The 19,024-nt window shown below is 42.3% G+C and overlaps 1 protein-coding gene across 2 annotated transcripts in view; it reads left to right on the top strand.

Moving 5' to 3' along the window:
* The window catches only part of LOC119181458 (putative RNA-binding protein 46), a 39,558-nt gene extending 24,073 nt beyond the window's left edge, over window positions 1-15,485 (top strand). The window contains exons 6-9 of one of the 2 annotated variants that reach the window (XM_075875377.1): window positions 1,029-1,154; window positions 2,053-2,182; window positions 6,540-6,756; window positions 11,668-15,485. In XM_075875377.1, coding sequence (XP_075731492.1) covers window positions 1,029-1,154; window positions 2,053-2,182; window positions 6,540-6,730 — 447 coding nt within the window. In that variant the 3' untranslated portion in view covers window positions 6,731-6,756; window positions 11,668-15,485. The remainder of the gene's footprint in view (window positions 1-1,028; window positions 1,155-2,052; window positions 2,183-6,539; window positions 6,757-11,667) is intronic. The other variant, XM_037432713.2, reaches the window with a different exon arrangement.
* The last annotated feature ends 3,539 nt before the right edge of the window (window positions 15,486-19,024 follow it).

Below are 19,024 nucleotides of genomic sequence, written 5' to 3'. Positions count from 1 at the left end.
TTTTCGGTGCAGTGGGTACCGAGCAAATGTGCTTGTAGCAGTTACCAAAGTGTTCGGAAAAGGCTCTGAAAAGCCGCTCTTCCAGCTTTTGCTGTGACTGTGCTGTGTGTTCTGCACAGGTCTGGTGTTTTTTAAAAACACAATTTCTTTTTGAGGCTCCCACATTAATTTTGCAACCTTGGCAGGCACAAAAAGATTTCACAGCACTTCTGCATAGTTTTCGATAAAATTTTGAATCAGTATAAAAGGGGGGGGGGGAAGAGGGGCACAGAAACGCATAAGTATGATTTAAAAAAAATAATTTTTTATGCTCCTGTTGAAAGTAAATTCATTTAAAACTAGTCATTCTCTCTGGTTAAAACAGACCCATTGAGTGTTTACGTAAAAGTTTGTTGTTACAGCACTTGGATTTTACATACTCTTTTTACAACAGACCAAAGTCCTCTTCACTTTGAAGGTCTGTTGTAATAAGGTTATACGGCACCATAAAATGCCGAGCAAGTGCCTCCACCTAAGCAAGCACCCCCTCCCTCTTTCAGAAGATTTGAAATAAGAGCCGAATACGCGATAATGACCGGTTCGGGACCAAGCAAGCGCCCCGCTCCAAAATCTGGTTGGAGTACCAGTCTCCGTAAAGAGGAGGGGGGGGGGGGGAGTGCTTGTTCGGCATTTTACAGGAAAGCATTACGTTGGGCTGAGCAGCGATGTCTGAATCCCTGATGAAATTGACGAGTACATTCAAGTTTCCGGCTCAAAACAAGTGACACAAACATGGGCCTGTATGAAAAAGTTGGCCATCTTGATCACTCGAGAATCGCTCGATGTCACAAAAATGAGTAGGAGCTCTTGGACGAAGCACAAATTTTTTGTGGGAGGGGACTGCGATGGCTGTGGGTGGAGCTTACATTTTTTTCTGAGGTTATTACCGGGTATGGGATAGTTATTCGATACGTTTGGTGCATTACAAGCAGCAAAAGCAGCTATTCCAAGTGTGCTGTGCTAAGGTATTGCCTGCGTCTGTCTTCTAGGTTCTGAATGACGTGTGTGAAAGGCAAGGATGGGGTGTGCCTCAGTTCCAGCTCTTCACAGTGGCGAGCTCCGAACGCAGCCCTGAGAGGAACGGTGAACCGCAGATGCCGCTTTGCTTTTTCAAGGTTCGTGTGCTCTTAAGAGGTTGGTGTAGGGGTGTAGGAATTTGAAAGACTCTTGAGCCTCAAGTTAAAATTTATTATAACGTTAAATTTATTATTATTTATATATTTATTATAATTTATTATAATTTATTAACAGTCTAGTCGCGTAACTTAGCTGGTGGCTTCTGGTAGGCTTGTGAATGTGATTACGTAACATTGTCTTCAGGAGTTCCTCTGTGATATGTCCTGTGCAATCACATTGCGTAGGTGTACATTTACGTAACAATATATCATTGCATAGGAAAAGGTCCTGAAGGAAACATGATATGGTTCACTGTTTTGTTTTGTTACTTTGCATTATTTGTAAGGCTTTGTCTAACCGCTGGGGAAAATAAAATTAGAAAAAAAAAGGACGTCAGTAATGTTTCAAAATGTGGAAAAACGAATGTGTAAAGTTGTCTTTGGATAGTTTCCCTAAAAATATAAGGAATTCTCGAACAGGCAGATTATACTAGCATCGTTATGACCACATGACATTATGAGCATTAGCTTTTTTGTAGCTATAGTGGCAAATAATGTATGGTCGAGTTCCATAATGGGCAGTGGTTACTTGAGCATCGTGTGTAATATTCAGTGGAATATCATAACTATGTGTGAAAATAAGAGAAGCAGTTGGCCCCATAGGCATCGCCAGGGGTGTGCAAAAAGGGCACTTCCCTTCCCCCCCCAGCCGCAGTACGATGTGCTCCCTTAGCATCATGTACCCACCACCCCCCCTAAAGTGAAGATCCTGCCAGTGCCTTTGGTTGGCCCCAGTGGAACAGGTTTTAATCATAATGCAGGTATAACTTTCTTTTGAAACTTGTGTACTCTTACGACAGGAAAAAAAGGAAATTAAATCGAGAAAACACTATTGCAGGTGACAGTGCCAAACATCTCTCCACCAATGTACAATACCATCACACCAAACAAATTCTCTCGCACTGTTGAAGAAGCTCGAGAGTACGCTGCTGAGTACACCCTCCACCATCTGCTTCAGAGACTTGACAGTGAGTGTTCCAGTGTTTTTTTTTTTTTTTCTCATTTGGCTCTCTGTACTAATGTTGTCCAGACACTACATTGAAGCAGTCTTAATGGTTGTACTTGTAGTTTATTTTTTTCAAACTGTTTAAAACTTTTACAGTGTGTGATACACAGAGCCTTCAATAACTGATACACACAAGTTTCAAGGACTCTTCCTTGCAAACCTTTTCAGTGTTGGAGATACAGTCGAACCCCGCTACAACAAAACTCATGGGGCGGGGAGAATATTTCGTTGAAGCGAAAATTTCGTTGTAGAGAAATTGAAGAAGTTTATAGCTGACCTGAACTAGCATAACAAAGGAACGTTTATTTTCAAAATTTAAAAAGGTGTCCGTTGCTCCCTATTCTTTCCCAGCATTTCCCAGCAGTGTCACGAAGTGATTCTCAGTCATAGCGAGGCCATGGTGAAAAGCATGCTGAAACAATGCCTACAACCGCTTTCATGAACTTGCCAAACAGTTGAATAAACACGTTAGAACCAGCAGCTGTCCGCCGTCAAAGTGTATCGAACAACGCCGATAAGGAGGCAGGGTATCCTGGAGCGGTGACTTTTGCCTTATTATATGCCATTCTTATCATCCATCACTTGCGGCTAGCTGATTTTGTGGATAATGCGAAGAACAGCTGCTTTGATTAGGTACCACACTGGCGTAGCGCGAATAAAATAAGCTAGCATTGGAATCGATAAAAGGCATCGTTCCACGGTTGCACCCAGCAGCTGCGGCAGCTGCATGGAGGAAACCATGAACTGAGCGTCTGAGTTTCAGCTTCGGATCGTCTGCGGCTCAAAAGCAAGCCAGTGGCAAAAGCAGGGCAGTCTCATTGCTATCGCTATCTCATTGCCATCGCTATTCGATGCTTATCATTATGTTCGCGCTTGACCAGTGTGCTAATTAATCAGAGCGGCTGTTCGTCTGCATTATCAATAAAATCGGCTAGCCGCGAGTGATGGATGATAAGAATGGCACAAAATACTGCAAAAGTTGCCGCTCCACGATACCGTGCCTCCATCTCGCCGTTGTCAGATACTTTTGACGGCGAATAGGTGCTGGTTTTAACGTGTTAATGCAGGTGTTCGGTTCGTTTACGAAGGCGGTTTTAGGAGTTGTTTCAGCGTGCTTTTCACTGTGGCCTCGCTATGCATGGGTGAGAATGACGTTGTGACGCTGCTGAGAAAGAATAGGAAGCGGCGGACATTTCTTGAATTTTGAGAATAAACGCTCTTTTGTTTTGCTTGCTCAGATCAGCTATATTTTTTCGATTTCGCTACAACGAAATTTTCGCTTCAATTAAATTTGTTCCGCGCCCCGTCAATTTCATTGTAGCGAGGTTTGACTGTATTAGAGGTTCGATAATTTCAACAAATAAGCTATACAAAGATGCACAAATAGTCAGTTTAGGCAGCACACTGCAACTGTTGATTTGGTTTTCCTGCTATATGTTTAAGGTGCGGGCTCAGGATTTTTTTTTTTTTTTTACCTCACTATAAAGAATGTTAATTTGGTTGATCACTGCTGATGCTGTTCCCTAAGTTGTCACTTTTTAGGGAAAACGCAGTTTTATATTTTGTGTATTTTTGTCCACTCTTTGTAAACATTTCGGAAATACTATACCTTGTTTGCAGCTACAATGAATAAACTGCTTTTAATTAAAATGAATTCATATTTTGCTGCTTGGCTGGAACAAACACATGTAAGCTATCAGCTTGTAAGAATTGGCCTTTTTTGGAAGAATTTTTCGATGAAATGACTGCATTCCAACGTTCACGGCCGGTGCTCACATATATTCAGAAAGGTATTACATTGTAGCCGGCTTTCAGTCTTTCGTGCTTCTAAGAGAGATTGTAAAAGCGTGTGAGAAATGAGGTAGATAAAAAATTTTGTGTGAATTTTTTCGCTGCTCTCAATTGTAAGGTTGCCTCAGTCACATCAAAAGAAGTTTAAAGGTGTGCCATTGCAGCTGTTAAGCGTCTCATTGCTTGCATTGTGACAGGAGAATTATGCATGGGTGGATAAGAAACGTGTTGTGCACCGAAACAGTGGCTGTTTTTCTATTTCGTTTTTTGTATGGTTCATTGGGTATGTTGTGCATGCATTGCTCTGAAGCTGACTTTCAGTTGATCGGAACATGAGCGTTGTGCTTGGCTCAAGGCTGTTAGGTCAACATTGGTGCTAGTACCTCCAATTGATGCTGTTTAGGACCACAAATTGTCACACAGTCTAGTAAACTTTGAACTGTGAAGGGGTTTCAGTGTCCAGTTTCAAGACACCCTGATGCGTTGGCTACATTGAACGTGTAATGCACAGCATTCAGCACGGTTGCTCCGCCGCGGTGGTCTAGTGGCTAAGGTACTCGGCTGCTGACCCGCAGGGCGCGGGTTCGAATCCCGGCTGCGGCGGCTGCATTTCCGATGGAGGCGGAAATGTTGTAGGCCCGTGTGCTCAGATTTGGGTGCACGTTAAAGAACCCCAGGTGGTCTAAATTTCCGGAGCCCTCCACTACGGCGTCTCTCATAATCATATAGTGGTTTTGGGACGTTAAACCCCACATATCAATCATCAATCAGCATTCAGCACGGTTAACACGAACGGTCCGACACGTGGTTTCTTTCTGCTTCAACTGACGTCAGCGCCACCAAGGGTTGGATGCGGTATGTTTGTTGCAACTTAACGATAACTGGAGCAAAGTATCAATCTTGCTAGTAAATTCTTGTTTCACTTTTACCTGGCCGGCGGGTTGGACGCACTCACTTGGCTGGTATGTTTTCACCAGTTTGTGGCGTGGCTATGCTGTAGCATGTGCTTGTTGAATTGTGTGTTGTATGCTTATCTCAGCAATGAAGTATCGCATGAGATATCTCCTGTATTTTCTTCACATTTCAAGTTTTCTGCCCAAAAGAAATGTGTGGAAGATGTTGCACGCAATAGTTCATAGCTGTAATAAGCATACGACACATAATTTAACAGGCACGTGATACAGCGTAGCCACGCCAGAACGTGGTGAGAACGGACCCACCAAGAGAGCGCATTCGACCCGCCGGTCAAGCAAAAGTGAAACAAAAATTTACTATTAAAATCAGCATGCGCTCCATTCATCGTTAGTTGCAACAAACATACCGCATCCAACGCTTGGTGGAGCTGACGTCAGTCAAAACGAGGAGAGGCAACACGTTGGACCGTTCGAGTCAACCGTGCTGACGGCTGTACCATGTAAGCAGATGGCTGTACCATGTAAGCAGATGGCTGTACCATAGAAGCAGCCGAATAATCAATTATGTGTGAAAAATTTGGTGCTGAAAAAGAATTGTGTGCATGATCTTTTTAGACCAGGTAATTAACGGGAAGAGTTGACCTATTAGGCACTGATGCATTTGGTAGTGCTCTGTCATTTTTCAACCTTTTTTTTGTGTGATATTTTCTGAAGTAAACTTTCGTCACAGTGACTGGACAGGACTATTTTTTATGTTGGTGACAATAATGTAAGATGTTCAAGTGCAATGCGCAGAGCAATGGCCTAGTGACAGTGATGACCCGGTAAAAAAAAGTTGCCTGGGAAACTTGAAAAAAGGAGTTGTGATTTACCCCCACGATAATTTCCACTGCGATTTTTAGAAGCAACACTGTACACTGCAGCTATTGAGACACTATAAATGAGGTTTAGTAGGTGGGGTTGTTGTTCAAGTACTGCATGAAAGACTGGCCATAAGTATTTGTAGTTGGAGGTTTTAACTTGTGCACTTTCAAACATGAAGAGTTAAATATGTCTGCATAGCTGTTATAAAAGGTCACTAGAGAGAAACAAGCAGTTTAGAATGATAAATTTTTTGAGAAATTTTCATCATTGGAGTCACGATTTTAAGTTAGTGTTTAGAACACAAAATGAAGGTCACAGTTGCATTTTCAAATTCTGCAAAAATTGCTCATATCCTTAGTGTCAGTGTAAAGTTGCTGATTTTAGTCTTTTTTTCACATTTTGGCCAGGTTAGGTAAGTAAATCTTGGGAAGCTTAACAGTGTTCAGTTGCTGGCTCTCTAAAAGTGCAATGTATTTTATATTTACTGATTAAAAATCTTGTAGGGCCTGGCAGGTGTTGTCAAAGGTAACTACATGGCCAGTTCGTGCGTATTTTAAGTTGTTGCTGCCCCGTGTACTTCAGGATTTTCTGGTTTATGAAGCAATCTTTTTTATAAAGAGAGGAGATTGTTGATATCTTAGTAACTATATTACAAGAGCATTTTTTTGTTTGCTGTCCTGTAGAGAACGACATTTTCCACTTCTGTAGTAATACACATTCCTGAATGCTTGTCTTGTGTTCTCCCCACAGTGGCCACCCCTGCCCAGCACCCGCACCCCACGAGCCCGGTTTTCGTAGCTACCCAGACACTTCCGACCATCGGCATTGGCCAAGGCTACCCTCAGTACGCCGCTGTGCTACCCGGAGCAGGTAGCCCTGCCATTACTGGGCTTCCTTGGCAGCATCGCCAGGGCAATCCTCCACCGCCTCCGCAGCCGTAGCTCCGCTGTGTGCTTTGCTGTCTTGCGTAAGCGCCATGTTGTTTGTCTGCTTTGTCCAGTCTGGTTTGCCCAGCTTGTGCTTGCATCCTCGCTTTCTGGCTTCGGCATTTTTGTGATTCTTGAGCAGTGTTGCAGAAAAAGGTATCACGATTTCTGACAGGTAACTGTATAACTGAAGGGGTTTGAACTTTGAAAAAGTACAGTACAGGCGATTCCCGTTAATATGAAGTTCACAGGATTTGCAAGAAAGTTACAGTTAAACGAACTTCCAGTTAAGAAAAACTAACAAAAAAAGCTGCACTTTTATTGCTTCAAACCTGGCAGTTCTCTGAAAAATAGTTTCTCATGTTCTTCTCTTGCCGAATATGGCAGCTGCTAGCAAGTTTTCCAAGCACTACACATGTTGAAGTGCTTCTTCAGCATTGTCTTCTTCTAGAAAAGAGAAAGGTAGGATTATGTTAGGTGTTGCATAAGTCGGTTGCCAGCTGCGCAAGAACAAGACTTGCAGGAACATCAGTAGCCCTCGGCGCCGATTCGTTTCTGATGTTGTCGTTGTCGTCCACTAGCCAAACCATCTACACAACTTTGCTGTCGGTTGGTGGACTGCATGTATCGACGTTGCTGTCCATGGTGACAAATTCCACAGAACGGACGTCACTAAGAATGACCCCAAAACTACTGTCGTTGAGCTCACCTGTTTGCACTTGATGAAATTAGGGAGCGTATATGCTTAAGGCCGTACTTTCATGCAATGTCTTGCTTGGCAGTACCTTCCTGGTCAACGTCTTTCAAAACTTCCGGCTTTCGTTGCCAAGTCAAGCATTCGGTAGAGGCCACGAATCGCCATTATCAAACGTCGCCATCACGAGACTCAAAATCGGATGTGGAAACACATGAGGAATTGGCCTACGTTGCGTTGGCGGGCTAGTTGGTTTGTTATGCTAAGTTTGAACAGCACAACTGGACGCGGACGAAGCAAAACTTGCGAACACACACACACACAGCACTGTGTGTGTCTGCGCGTTTTTTTCCGCCCGTGTCCTGTAGCACTGTTCATCATCGTCATTCACTTTGTGGATATGCTGCAATTTGTTTTTTCATTATAAAACTATATGCGAAATTCACCAGTCACTGCCAAAAGTACAGCTCGGCATGTGCCTTGCACGTCAACTGATCCACTATCTGGATGTCTATCATGAGTATTCTGATACTATAATTTTCAAACCTTCATCCAATAAACAGTGATATAAAATATATGGTGTTACAAGCCAGTTGTAAATTTAATAGGTCATGCTTTATTGTAATGGAGTGTTGTTCTATGATAGTGACAGCATTGGTGCAAGATATAACACTGTATTGGTAATAGTAAGGCAAATACTGCTGGAATAGCACTTGTAGCAACACTTTATAGTCCAGGCCGATTCTCACCATCAGTGTCATTGTCTCTTGACATGATAAAAATTAATTTATAGCAAAAGCTGATAAAAATTGATTTACAGCAAAAGCTGTTATGGAACTACAACAACTGCAGTTTCTGGTGCTGTAGCTGTTTGCTGCCTCGTCTGCCACCGCCATTGTCCATAACCGCTATCGTGTGAAATAGGAAAATAAAATCTATAGAAGTTGAAAAAAAAATATCCCCGAAACAATGGGATTCGAACGCACGCTGTCTGCATCGCAGCCCAGCATTCTCCGTCAGAACCACCCGATGCTAAGGATTCTTGTTCAAGCAGAACCTATGCAGGCTTAATGTCAGGGAAGAAATCGCGTTAACTTGTGCAATAGAGCGGTTTCAAAAAGTGACTCAACAACGGGGCATCGCACAATGCGAATTTCGTAACTCGTGGATCGCTGAACGCTTTCGACCCGTTACAAAACGCCCGGCAAGAATTCTTTGATCGTTATCAGCCACAGCGTCAGTCGGCAATGTGCACAGAATGCCTTGAAGGTACCACACTTCTCTGAGGAGTGAATAATGGCGTTGGCAAGTGCTTTCCTAGCTCACAAAAATCACGATTATTTGTGGCGTAGTAGTTGATTGATTGATATGTGGGGTTTAACTTCCCAAAACCAGTGGCGTAGTAGTTGCCATGCAAGCGTACCTGTAGTAGTAGTTGCCTCATAGGTTTTAAAAGGGCTCTACAAAGGCCGCTATTTCGGCTTTCGCCACGGCTGTGCTGCGCATCCTGCATAGGCCTGGCACTTCTGTGTAAACGTTGGCCAAAATCTACACCTGTACCTCTTGAGGAGTACCCATTAAAAGTTGCGATCTTGTGCACATAAAAATCGAACTGTTGTCTTAAACCTAAATAATTCAGCAATAGGAACCTAAATAATTTAGCAATAAAAACGCTGAACTTAACGTTGCTACAGCTTCGTCCCTGCTGCGAGGCAAAACTGAGCTCACTTTCATATTTACTTCTTTCTTGTCTTAATGAAGCTGTAGGAGGACTGAATACAAAGTGAAGTGTAAAGTCTGGGTTCTCACATGTTACTGTGACTAGTGAAAGCAGGCTTTTGTGGGGAAGCTGCTCAAGGCCTGCAATACACGTAGTGCATGCAATGAAAGCCGTGCCTCTTGCTCTGTGTACGCCTGCAAGTGATTCATTCTCGTTGGTGTTACGTCATCGTATGCAACGCTTTTGCATATGCTAAGCTAAAAAAAAAAAACCTTCAGTATAGCATTGTCCTGCGTACCTGATTTAGGGTGGCGCCAGTTTGATACAATCCCCAATTTTCGCACCTCGCTGAGCCAGAACCATGAAATTTACTGAAATTTCGCCATGCTGGGCCAAATGCTCGACGAGGCTGAAAATTTTCTCAATTAACATAGTTTCAGCGAGAAATGGAGGCCACGTGGGCCACCTGCACTTTAGGCATCAGCAACCACTCTAATCCAGATGCGCCGACCCCAGCCCGAAACCACAGTTAGATTCCAGCCACCCTACCACGGTGTTAGGTAGTCTTTAGGGGAGGACACTTGCGAGTCTAAATCGACCACATTGAGCATCAACATTGTGCGCCCCGTGGTTCACTGACCGCAGCAGATACTTATCAGCGGGACGATGCAACTTCAACGCTACGTGCGAAGTAGGAATTTTCTAATCGGCAAACGTGCGGCTATGGCATGTAAGAAGTGAAGCTGGAAGTGTACATAGGCCGCTTTTTCGGTAGGCGAACAAACTTCGACATGCTGCAACATGTCGCCTTTGCCGCCGACCACGAGGAGCAGCACACAAAACATACCTCGATTTTGGAGTCGTGTCGTCCGCCTGATAGGTGCCACCACTGGACCAGCGTATTCACTCTGTTCTTACTTTGTCTGATTGTACACTCCTTGCTAGCGAGCTGAGTAGTTGTGCCCTAAACCTAACCCCCCACTGGAGGGGAGTGTGGAGGCAGTTCCAAATTTTCTTGGCCAATTCAACCCCGTGCAAAACGCTGTTCAATCCATCTTCGCTGCAGTACACCAGTGCTCAGCGAAAAGCGTGTTACTATTTAGAGGAGCTGCAAGCATTGGGCACGAGGCACAGTACATTTTGTTCCTCAATTACTCATGCCCTCATCCGCCACATAATTGTGAGTGCTAGAATGATCACCGACATCTAAAAAGCTGCTGGCAATCTTCTTTAGAGGTGTAGGACATTTCTGATACTCTAAGAAACAATAAACAAAACCGTACGCAAGTTCTTAATCGCTTACGAGGTTGCGTCACGCTTACTGCTTTACGAGGTTGCCAGCTTGGCATATTCACATTTAAACTTGTAGAGTCTGTCAAAGGATTTGGTAGGCACTGCAAATACAAATGTGAACTTCTTCATTGCTTGCACCATGGGGTGGTTTGAAATAGTTTTTTTTGAAATAATGGTGTTAATGAACACTATGCACGATTTAGGGGATGTTGAATGATTTGTGCATATTTTTGTTTTATAGAAATAAGCCTTCTTTGTTATGCTGCTTCCCTTTTTCTGTTACCTGCTACAAATTTGGATTTTCTTGCGGCAAAAGCAACATTTTGCTGCTCCAAAAATTGCTTCAAATCCCATTTCGACTGTTGCACCCCTGCTGATCTCATCATTACTCAATCTAAACAATCTTAAATCCTTCTCACTTTCTTTCAGGTTTTAATTAATTGAAATGTCTTTCCTGGGCAGTTGGACATTACAAAAGGATGTGATGTGGTAAATACCTATTGCAGAAAATGTGTGCTTTTAATGAGAATAATAGCAAAGCAAGAACCTTCAAACTCATATTCGATTCATGAGTAAACATGCTTCTAACATATACATTCGAGTTAAACTCCGAAACTTAAGCATAGTGTTAGCTTATAGCATATGAAAGTATGAAAGAAAGGGAATTGTTTGAGAGACTCGTTCCTTTGTTAGACGGAAGTAATGGGATCACAGACAAATTAAGCTATGAAAACGGTAGGGGATACTATATATATTTAAGAGAATTTCAAGGTTTGGACTTGGACTGAGAGGGATTAAAGTGTACAAAAAATCGCCCTTCAGTGGGATAGCATACGTTCACTTTGTGCAGGTCGGTTAATTACCGATTGATTGAACGTGTCCTTTGTTGCTGATATGTACATGAGTGTTGATTACTTCGCGTTACATTCGTATTTGTGGCTGCTTGCACTCATCGGCATACTCGTTAATTTTTTTTCACTCGTGTTCAAGCTAACTTAAGTCGGCAGTCGCATATACTCACTCCGATTCACATTCATTCGCGTCTACTCGCACTCACTCACTCACTCACTCACTCACTCTCATCTGTTTACTCATGCTATCTGCTGCCCATTCACGATTCTTGATATGGGTGTGCGAGTGCAAACTTATAGGCTCAAATGCAAATCTAGTAGGCTCCATCTACTTCACTTATTTTTTTGTGATTTCAAATGTGTGTACTGCAATCTCTTGTGCCGTCATTTGCAGGTTTCTTCGTGAACACGACAGCGCGGCCAGTCTACATTTCGGCCTATCACAGCACAACCTACTGACGTGCCTTGCGTCTTTGCAACTGCCTTCATCTAGAGTATCTCAGTGTTGTTGTTTCTCTCCTCATTCCGTCTTGACCACCAAAGAGGCAAGGCCAGTCTGCTGCATCTGTGGCTTTGCCATTGAACCTCGTGAACACTATGTGCCAGTTGCTGATTAATGAACACAGGTCAGCACAGTTAGCCAAGGGAACATCCTGCTTCTGACGTTCATTGAGCACTTGACGCTATAACCTATGTGGTAATAGCAGGTAAATTGATTGATGTTTTCAAGGTGACCTTCTAATGAACAAGTTTAAAGGCATGTCATCTCATAAATATTGAACTTGACCATTCCACATTACATGCTCGTCTCGTAACGGTTTTTATGACCAACATCGGGTTAAAGAAATACGTACTAAAAGCGTATGGTGAAATATTTTGGCCATACAATCCCAAGTTTTTTTAAACTGCATCTGTAGCCTTGTGGAGAAAAAAAAGTTTTTAACTGGAGCGGCAGCACACCTTTAACACCCATTTCACTGCTCCTTCCAAAACGCAGGTCTGCTTTGTGTGAATGTGCTTTGCCCTTTTGTTGGCTTCATCTTGAGGCTATAACGTGCGACCTGTAGTTGCTAAGTGAAGTTTCACAGTCATTGGCGCTCACAACATGGGCTATCCGACATCTGCTGCCGCGACTGACGTATCATCATTGCTTAATCTGTGCTGACCTGTGTTTAGTAATTGCTTGTCTACATCTATCTTTTTACAGTTTAATCTTATATCTTTTTATGCTTTTAAATGTTAGATTTGTTTGTGCATTCCATGCTTTTATCATTATATCTTTTTATGCTTTTAAATGTTCGATTTGTTTGTGCATTCCATGCTTTTATCATTATATCTTTTTATGCTTATAAATGTTCGATTTGTTTGTGCATTCCATGCTTTTATCATTGTAGCACAGCCAAACAGCTGTGCCTACATATTTTTTTGAAAGGAACCTTTTGTATCTCATTGTGTGCCTTTGCTACTTATCTGCAAGGGAGGTCTTGGCAATTCTTTTAGCTGTTGACGTTGGACATTTACAGTCTTAAAGCCATTTTAGCTTTGCTTGGATTTTAGGTTTTTACTCTCTACATTGAAAGATGAAATGCACCTTATTAGCATTGATTAGTGTGATGCTGCCCATAATTGCCCTCTGTTTACAGGCATGTGCGTATTGCTTGCCTGGAAGCTCAAGTAGGTGGGACAGTTTTGAACACTTGATATATGGCACCTGCATCAAAACCTTCTGCTGTGCGAGGCACAGGACATTTAATATCTGCTCATAAAAAAATATGATTTAGAAGTTTTGTTTTGTAGCAGAATGATGTGATGCTAATCAATTTGAAAAAAAGTAATTTGACAGACTACACATGCAGTGTGAAAGAATTTCGGAACGCAAATGTACTTTTAGAATACTTTTATCTCTGGTGCTTTCAATTATGCATGTTGTTTCCCAGCAATGTGTTCGAAAAGACGGGGGCACCTTCAAGACAATTGCCTCACAGAAATGACCAGACTGTTCGTTAGAAACGATTTCTAGAATAATTATTTTACCGAAATCACCGTAGTTTTATTTCTACAATGAATGAATACCTGTGTTGTGTGAAAAACATAACAATGGTGCAGTCGTCTTTCATCGCTCATCCCGACAAAGGAGGGAGAGGAAAGATATGGCAGTGTACAGGGCCGACTTCAATTAGTCGGTATTAAGAGCTCGTACCAACCGATGTGCAATGTAAAATTCAGAAAGCAACTTCTTTCATCGGTTGTCGTCACTATTAAGCACTCTTAAAGGCAGATTTCTGGGAAATGAAGCAAAAGAGCTGGCTTGACTATTAACGAGCTGCTTTCTCCAATTACAGTCGGTCTTGTACAAACCGCACCTGAAAGATGGTGCAATTGTAAATGGTGCCACTTTTTCCCCTCCTCTAAACGTTTCTTTCACACACCTCATAACTGGGGATATCGTTCCAGTTTGTTTTTATTTGAACCATGATTTTATCTCTACCTTTTTATACAACTTGCAAGGCCTTCCTTGAGCACTGTCACATTCTCATACAAACACTGACTAGTGCATAGTATTGCGAAGGGCACAGTATTATGAAGTGCGCATGCAGACTTGTTTCCTGTTTGGGACAAGGTCAGCTAGCACTTCATATTTATTATTTTCTCATGTGGGCTGCTGGCATACGACTAGCTTTTAAAATTTTATAAGCTATTGCGTGTGACAAGGCCTGCGCATTCTATTTGTGGGTGAAACGTCACTTGTCATTGCAATAATCACTTGTCATTGCAACACTGCTGTTTCCTTTGTTTGCTAGTGTTGCTGTTTTGTTATTATTATTATAGATTTATGTGTAGTGTTTATTATGCCCCTTTGCTAAGCTTGCTTTATTGTGTTCATCTATTTTCTTGTGCTTCCCGGTTTCTGCTTTGCCATGGAAATTGCTAACTTCGGGTTTGCTTGGGTGAGTCCATCTAGTCATGTGGTCTGTTCTATCATTGCCTAGTGCTGGAGCTACCGTGCCTTCTTTTGTATTTCCATCCTAATGTTGGTTAGTTTAACTTATTTTCTCTTTATTGACTTGCACCTGGTGCTGTTCGAACTCTTATACACTAGCACATACCATTGTCCAACTTTGATTTCTGGTTTTAGCTTGGACTCCTCTTATGGACCAAAAAAATGTTGTCATTTTTTATATTTGTGACTGCGAATTTCACCGAGTGTCACGCTTCCATCCAGTTAATTGTTAAATAATGCTCCGTGCACCAAACTTGAGCCTTCATGGAAAGTTAGTTTGACTGTCATGTTGATGCTGACTAGCTTGGTACAAATGTGAGCAAATGTGTGAACTGACAGAAGCACCTTATTCTGTTATTCGGAATGGGAATGAAAGCTCGTATTTTGATGCTTACTACGTAACCTATCCTGGTAACGCCATTGAAAAGTTCCCTCTTCGCATTGTTAAAGTGTTACTGGTGTGTGATATTGGCCTCTGGTGAAACTGAAATTCATTCTAAAGGGAGCTTGTAGATGTTTCTCAAATGCCATTCTTAGCTTCAGCAGTGCCTTCAGCGAACATTCCATTCAGATCTCTTGTCACTGCAATCTTCTTGCAACTTTGAAAACAGTAGTGGTCATTTGTCCCCTCGAATTATTGCGCTCTTTTGTCATTTCTGCACATCCTGCCTTAAAACATAATCACTTAATGTCATAAATATTTTGAGGCACCACATGTGCCCTCTAAATCTCTTTTCATGCTCCTGTGATAAAGATTCCGAGCCAGTTGAAATTTCAACTGTAATTTGGCCAGATTATTTTGTGGGAACTGCCACACGCTACGGATGGGAAGTGAATATTTTGCTAGTGGAATTTTCAGAATGCCATCATTCAACTTCACTACAGCTTGTATGAGATCCACAGGTCGCAAGAGATATATAAAAAATGAAAAATTTGTTCCTATACATGATGTGAATGTTCATGCCAATTGGCCATTGATGCTTATGCTTCAAAGTCTCAAGAGCATTCACACCTCCAGCGTAAGATAAGGTGTTGTGTGAGTGCATTGGTCATGCAGTTATTTAATTTTCTCGTTCCTTGAGTACAGTTTGCTGCTACGTTTTCGTTTAAAATTTGTGTGCCAGTGTGTTATTTATGGCTTTTCCTTGTCGCCCTCACAAGTTCTGAGTGTGCGCTTTTTGAAAATCTAAATAAAGTTGAGTTGAAAATCACATGTTCCTACAACCTTCTTGGTAAAGAATGTCGGTGGTTGATTGAGAATTATCCTATAAAAGATTCACAATCATGAAAGAAAGCAGCTTGTGTTTAGTCACTATAATTAATTAGCTTACAAACCTCACTGCATAAAATTTAGTCCAAGCAATTAAAAAGAGCTTAAAAACTATAGCCAGCTCATATATTCTCATCAATGTCAGCATCTAAATTGGTATTTAGTTCTAATAATTATGCTTATAAATTCCTTCAAAAGTTGTGTTGGTTTAGTGCGGAGAAAATTTTGAGCTTCCAGGTGCTTGTACCCCCGCAGAGGTGCGTGTGCGCGCAAGCAGGCTTTAGGCTAGTGGCATCACCGTGGGCTCAAGCCAACTGGTGGATTTCAGACTCTCTCTAGTTGTCCATCTAGTTGACATGTCCACTTCAGCCGGAAGCATTGTTACTCGACCGCTTATATCAATTATCGATGGGGTTTTTTTGGCACTTGGGCATCATTATAAGTAGACTGCATTATATTATTATATTTACTTACCCTGAGGCCAGTGCGACAGATTTCGTAAAGACCCGTAGAACAAGCATTTGTTTTTGTGTTTCCTTCACACAGTTCGACAGCACCCACTCACATACCTGCTTAATGCAGCATGGCGTCCGAGAGAACACCTTTAAAAGGCAAGTCTAAAGGCACACTGAAAGAAGAATATTTCTTTTTATTCACTCCTTTACAAGAGCAGAAAGAGAGGCGCTTTCCGGTCGATTACAGCATCGCGCGCACTTGCGACTAATGTTAACGAAAGTGGCATATGCACGCAACCAAAGCTGCGAAAGCGTTTATTGCTCAAAACGGACATCAGTGGACAGAATTTGAAACCACCCTGCTAGTTTAGCGATTGATGAGGCCTTTTCAGAGTGCTACTCATTTGTCGCGTTGTTCAGGCATGTGTACTTGCCAGACAACACATAAGAATATGACAAGTTACATTAACGGCCAGAAGTTACGTGATAACGTTTTTGTGAGGCACTGTTATTTTGTTTTTGTTTGCGGGCTTTCATTCTGAGGGCATACGCTTTAAACCACTGCAAAGAAAGGAACGAGTAGATTGGTTATAATTATGGCTTTTAACCAGTGCAGGAGCGAGATGCGAGTCTTCAGGAACTAAAGAGGCTAATTGCTTCGTTTTGCCCCTTCCACTGGTTCTTTTACTGGGACAAACGATGACGTGTAAACTTATAGAAGTTCATTCCGAGAGAAATGGGAGAGTATGCGTGTAGATATGAATGCTATACGAGCCGTTGCGACCGTGATAAACGAGCTCCTAACGAATTTTCTAGTGCACACAAGCTCTTCACCAACACACGAGATTTCACTTCAAGAAACAGCACAACAAAACTACTCAAGCACTGAACACAACAGAGGTACAATTGAGAAATGCAGTAACACGATTGACGCGGCACGGAAGAAACAAAAAGCTGCCTAAGGAGTAATGCAACTGCTATGTTTTTGTGATTAGGTGAACGTAGAACAATGACCTGTCTAAATATGTGCACCACAGAAACACGCACACAAGAAAACTGATCCGTTACTAGGACAAGACGGATTGGAGGGCTACGCAATCATTTCATGTGCACATGCCTGCCGGAACAAAGGTATTAAACTATGGCCTCCGAGTCTGGTGGTCACGGGACTCCTTCCTTGGTCATTTCGGAGGCTGCGGATTGAGCGGCGTCACAAAACGATTATGGCGATTGTTAGCTCGTCATCATCCCACTGTGCAATGTTGATCCACTCACCAGCTGCCTATAGCGACTGCCCTATCTTGGAACTTCACGTTATTTAGACGTCGATGGGTCGAAATTGAAGGCATCGTCGAACTTCATTTACTACTTCACACAGTAAGGGGATACAATACATCTGCGCAGTAGTAAATCCATCCTTGGGTGAACTCGCGTATCGTGCACAAAGGAAACTGACCATGTATGGTTGTTGTTAGGTGCGGTCACGTTTTATAGTTGTGATTACCCATTGTCTCCGTTTAAAGGACTCCCACTTAAACGCTCAAGTTATTAAGGCATCCATAAACAGTGTGAAGTGCCTATTGAAGGAACGCAATTTAGTATGCGAGTTCGTCTAACGGCATTTTTCTAATTCGGTTATGCTACGTTTGTGTAGAAACATGTATAGATAAATGTGCGTCGTTTTAACTAATTACTTTGGTTTGTACCAACTTGTGCTCTATTGGGTAGTGAGGTCACTTGGTCAATTAACACCATTGCCACGAAACACGTTTCTGTCTTCTCTTTCGCAAGGTGCCTGTCCAGACGCCTCGTGCTATGTTGGTTCATTTTGTAACTGACAAGTCGCGCTGCATGGAAATATGCGTCGTCATTTCACCCGGGCAGCCAATTGAATCGAGAGCTATGCGCCTTTATGTGGAGTGTAAATTTCAAGCCTTCTGAGAAATGAGCTGCTGTAAGGCGGTAACGAGACCAGCGACGATCAATGGTGTCTGTGCAATCATAATCGTGGGTGGCTACAACAAAAAACAAACAATTTATTAAAGAAATGTTTGAGCGTAAGTCAGTCATTTTCGCGCATATTATAGTCCATATACAATCGGGACAGCGATACTAAATTTTGTTAACGCCGTTGAAGCGCAGCGGTTGTATTCGGGAGGGTGCCACACCCGCTGAATTGTATAACACATATAATATTGCATGTAAAATACTAGCATACAATATGATAGCGGGTGTGAAGAGAAGGCCCTCTGAGGAAACTACAGTACTTGGGAGAGAAATTAAACGTTGTTTTAGGGAGTGATCACAAAGCGAACCGCATCTAAAAAAGAAAAAAAACCGTTGACATGTGAATGGTTGAGGTAGGCTTTTCCACAATATAACCATATTTGTGGTGAAGCACGCTTTCAAGGCGTATCTTAGACACGCTTGAAGGGAGGTAAGATCTCTTGGGGTTAGTTCGTCAGAAGCTATAGTTTCCGAGAGAGAGAGAGAGAAAGAACGAAAAAAATGTTTTTGTACATCAAATGATTACTACGGGATCTTTTTTCTGCGAGTTCTCAAGGGTCCAAGGCTTGTTTTGTAACGCTGTGCGACGAAACTTGTAAACGCTGCTGGCCATCAAACTGTTTTTAGGGTGGACATCGAAAAAATTGCAATCGCAGGGGCTCGTCCGCTCTGACATACAATGATCAGTTACGAGTAGTACGCCCTTTCATAGATTTTCAAACGTTCCGTCATTTCGAAGCAACGCAGCACAGGACGACGCATTCGCTACCCGATTGTCTGTCACGAAGTTGAGGATGTACAAGATTGCTAACAAGCATTAAAGTTCACATTTGGTTTATACATTATACCTTAAAAACGCCGTTATGACTTGCACATTACCAGTTGCGACAACGGAGAATAGCGAGAGCACGTGATTACACCCAACAGTGACGTAATGCAGTATAGCGCGGAAATTAAAAAGAAAATAATACTGTGGGCTAGCAAGATCGCGATCTCGGCGATTAGTTGGCGTGATTAG

The sequence above is a fragment of the Rhipicephalus microplus genome, chromosome 10 (assembly GCF_043290135.1).
Source record: "Rhipicephalus microplus isolate Deutch F79 chromosome 10, USDA_Rmic, whole genome shotgun sequence".
Classification (NCBI taxonomy): domain Eukaryota; kingdom Metazoa; phylum Arthropoda; class Arachnida; order Ixodida; family Ixodidae; genus Rhipicephalus; species Rhipicephalus microplus.
The sequence above is the reverse complement of the archived record's forward strand: the minus strand, read 5'-3'. Positions and strand labels throughout refer to the sequence as shown.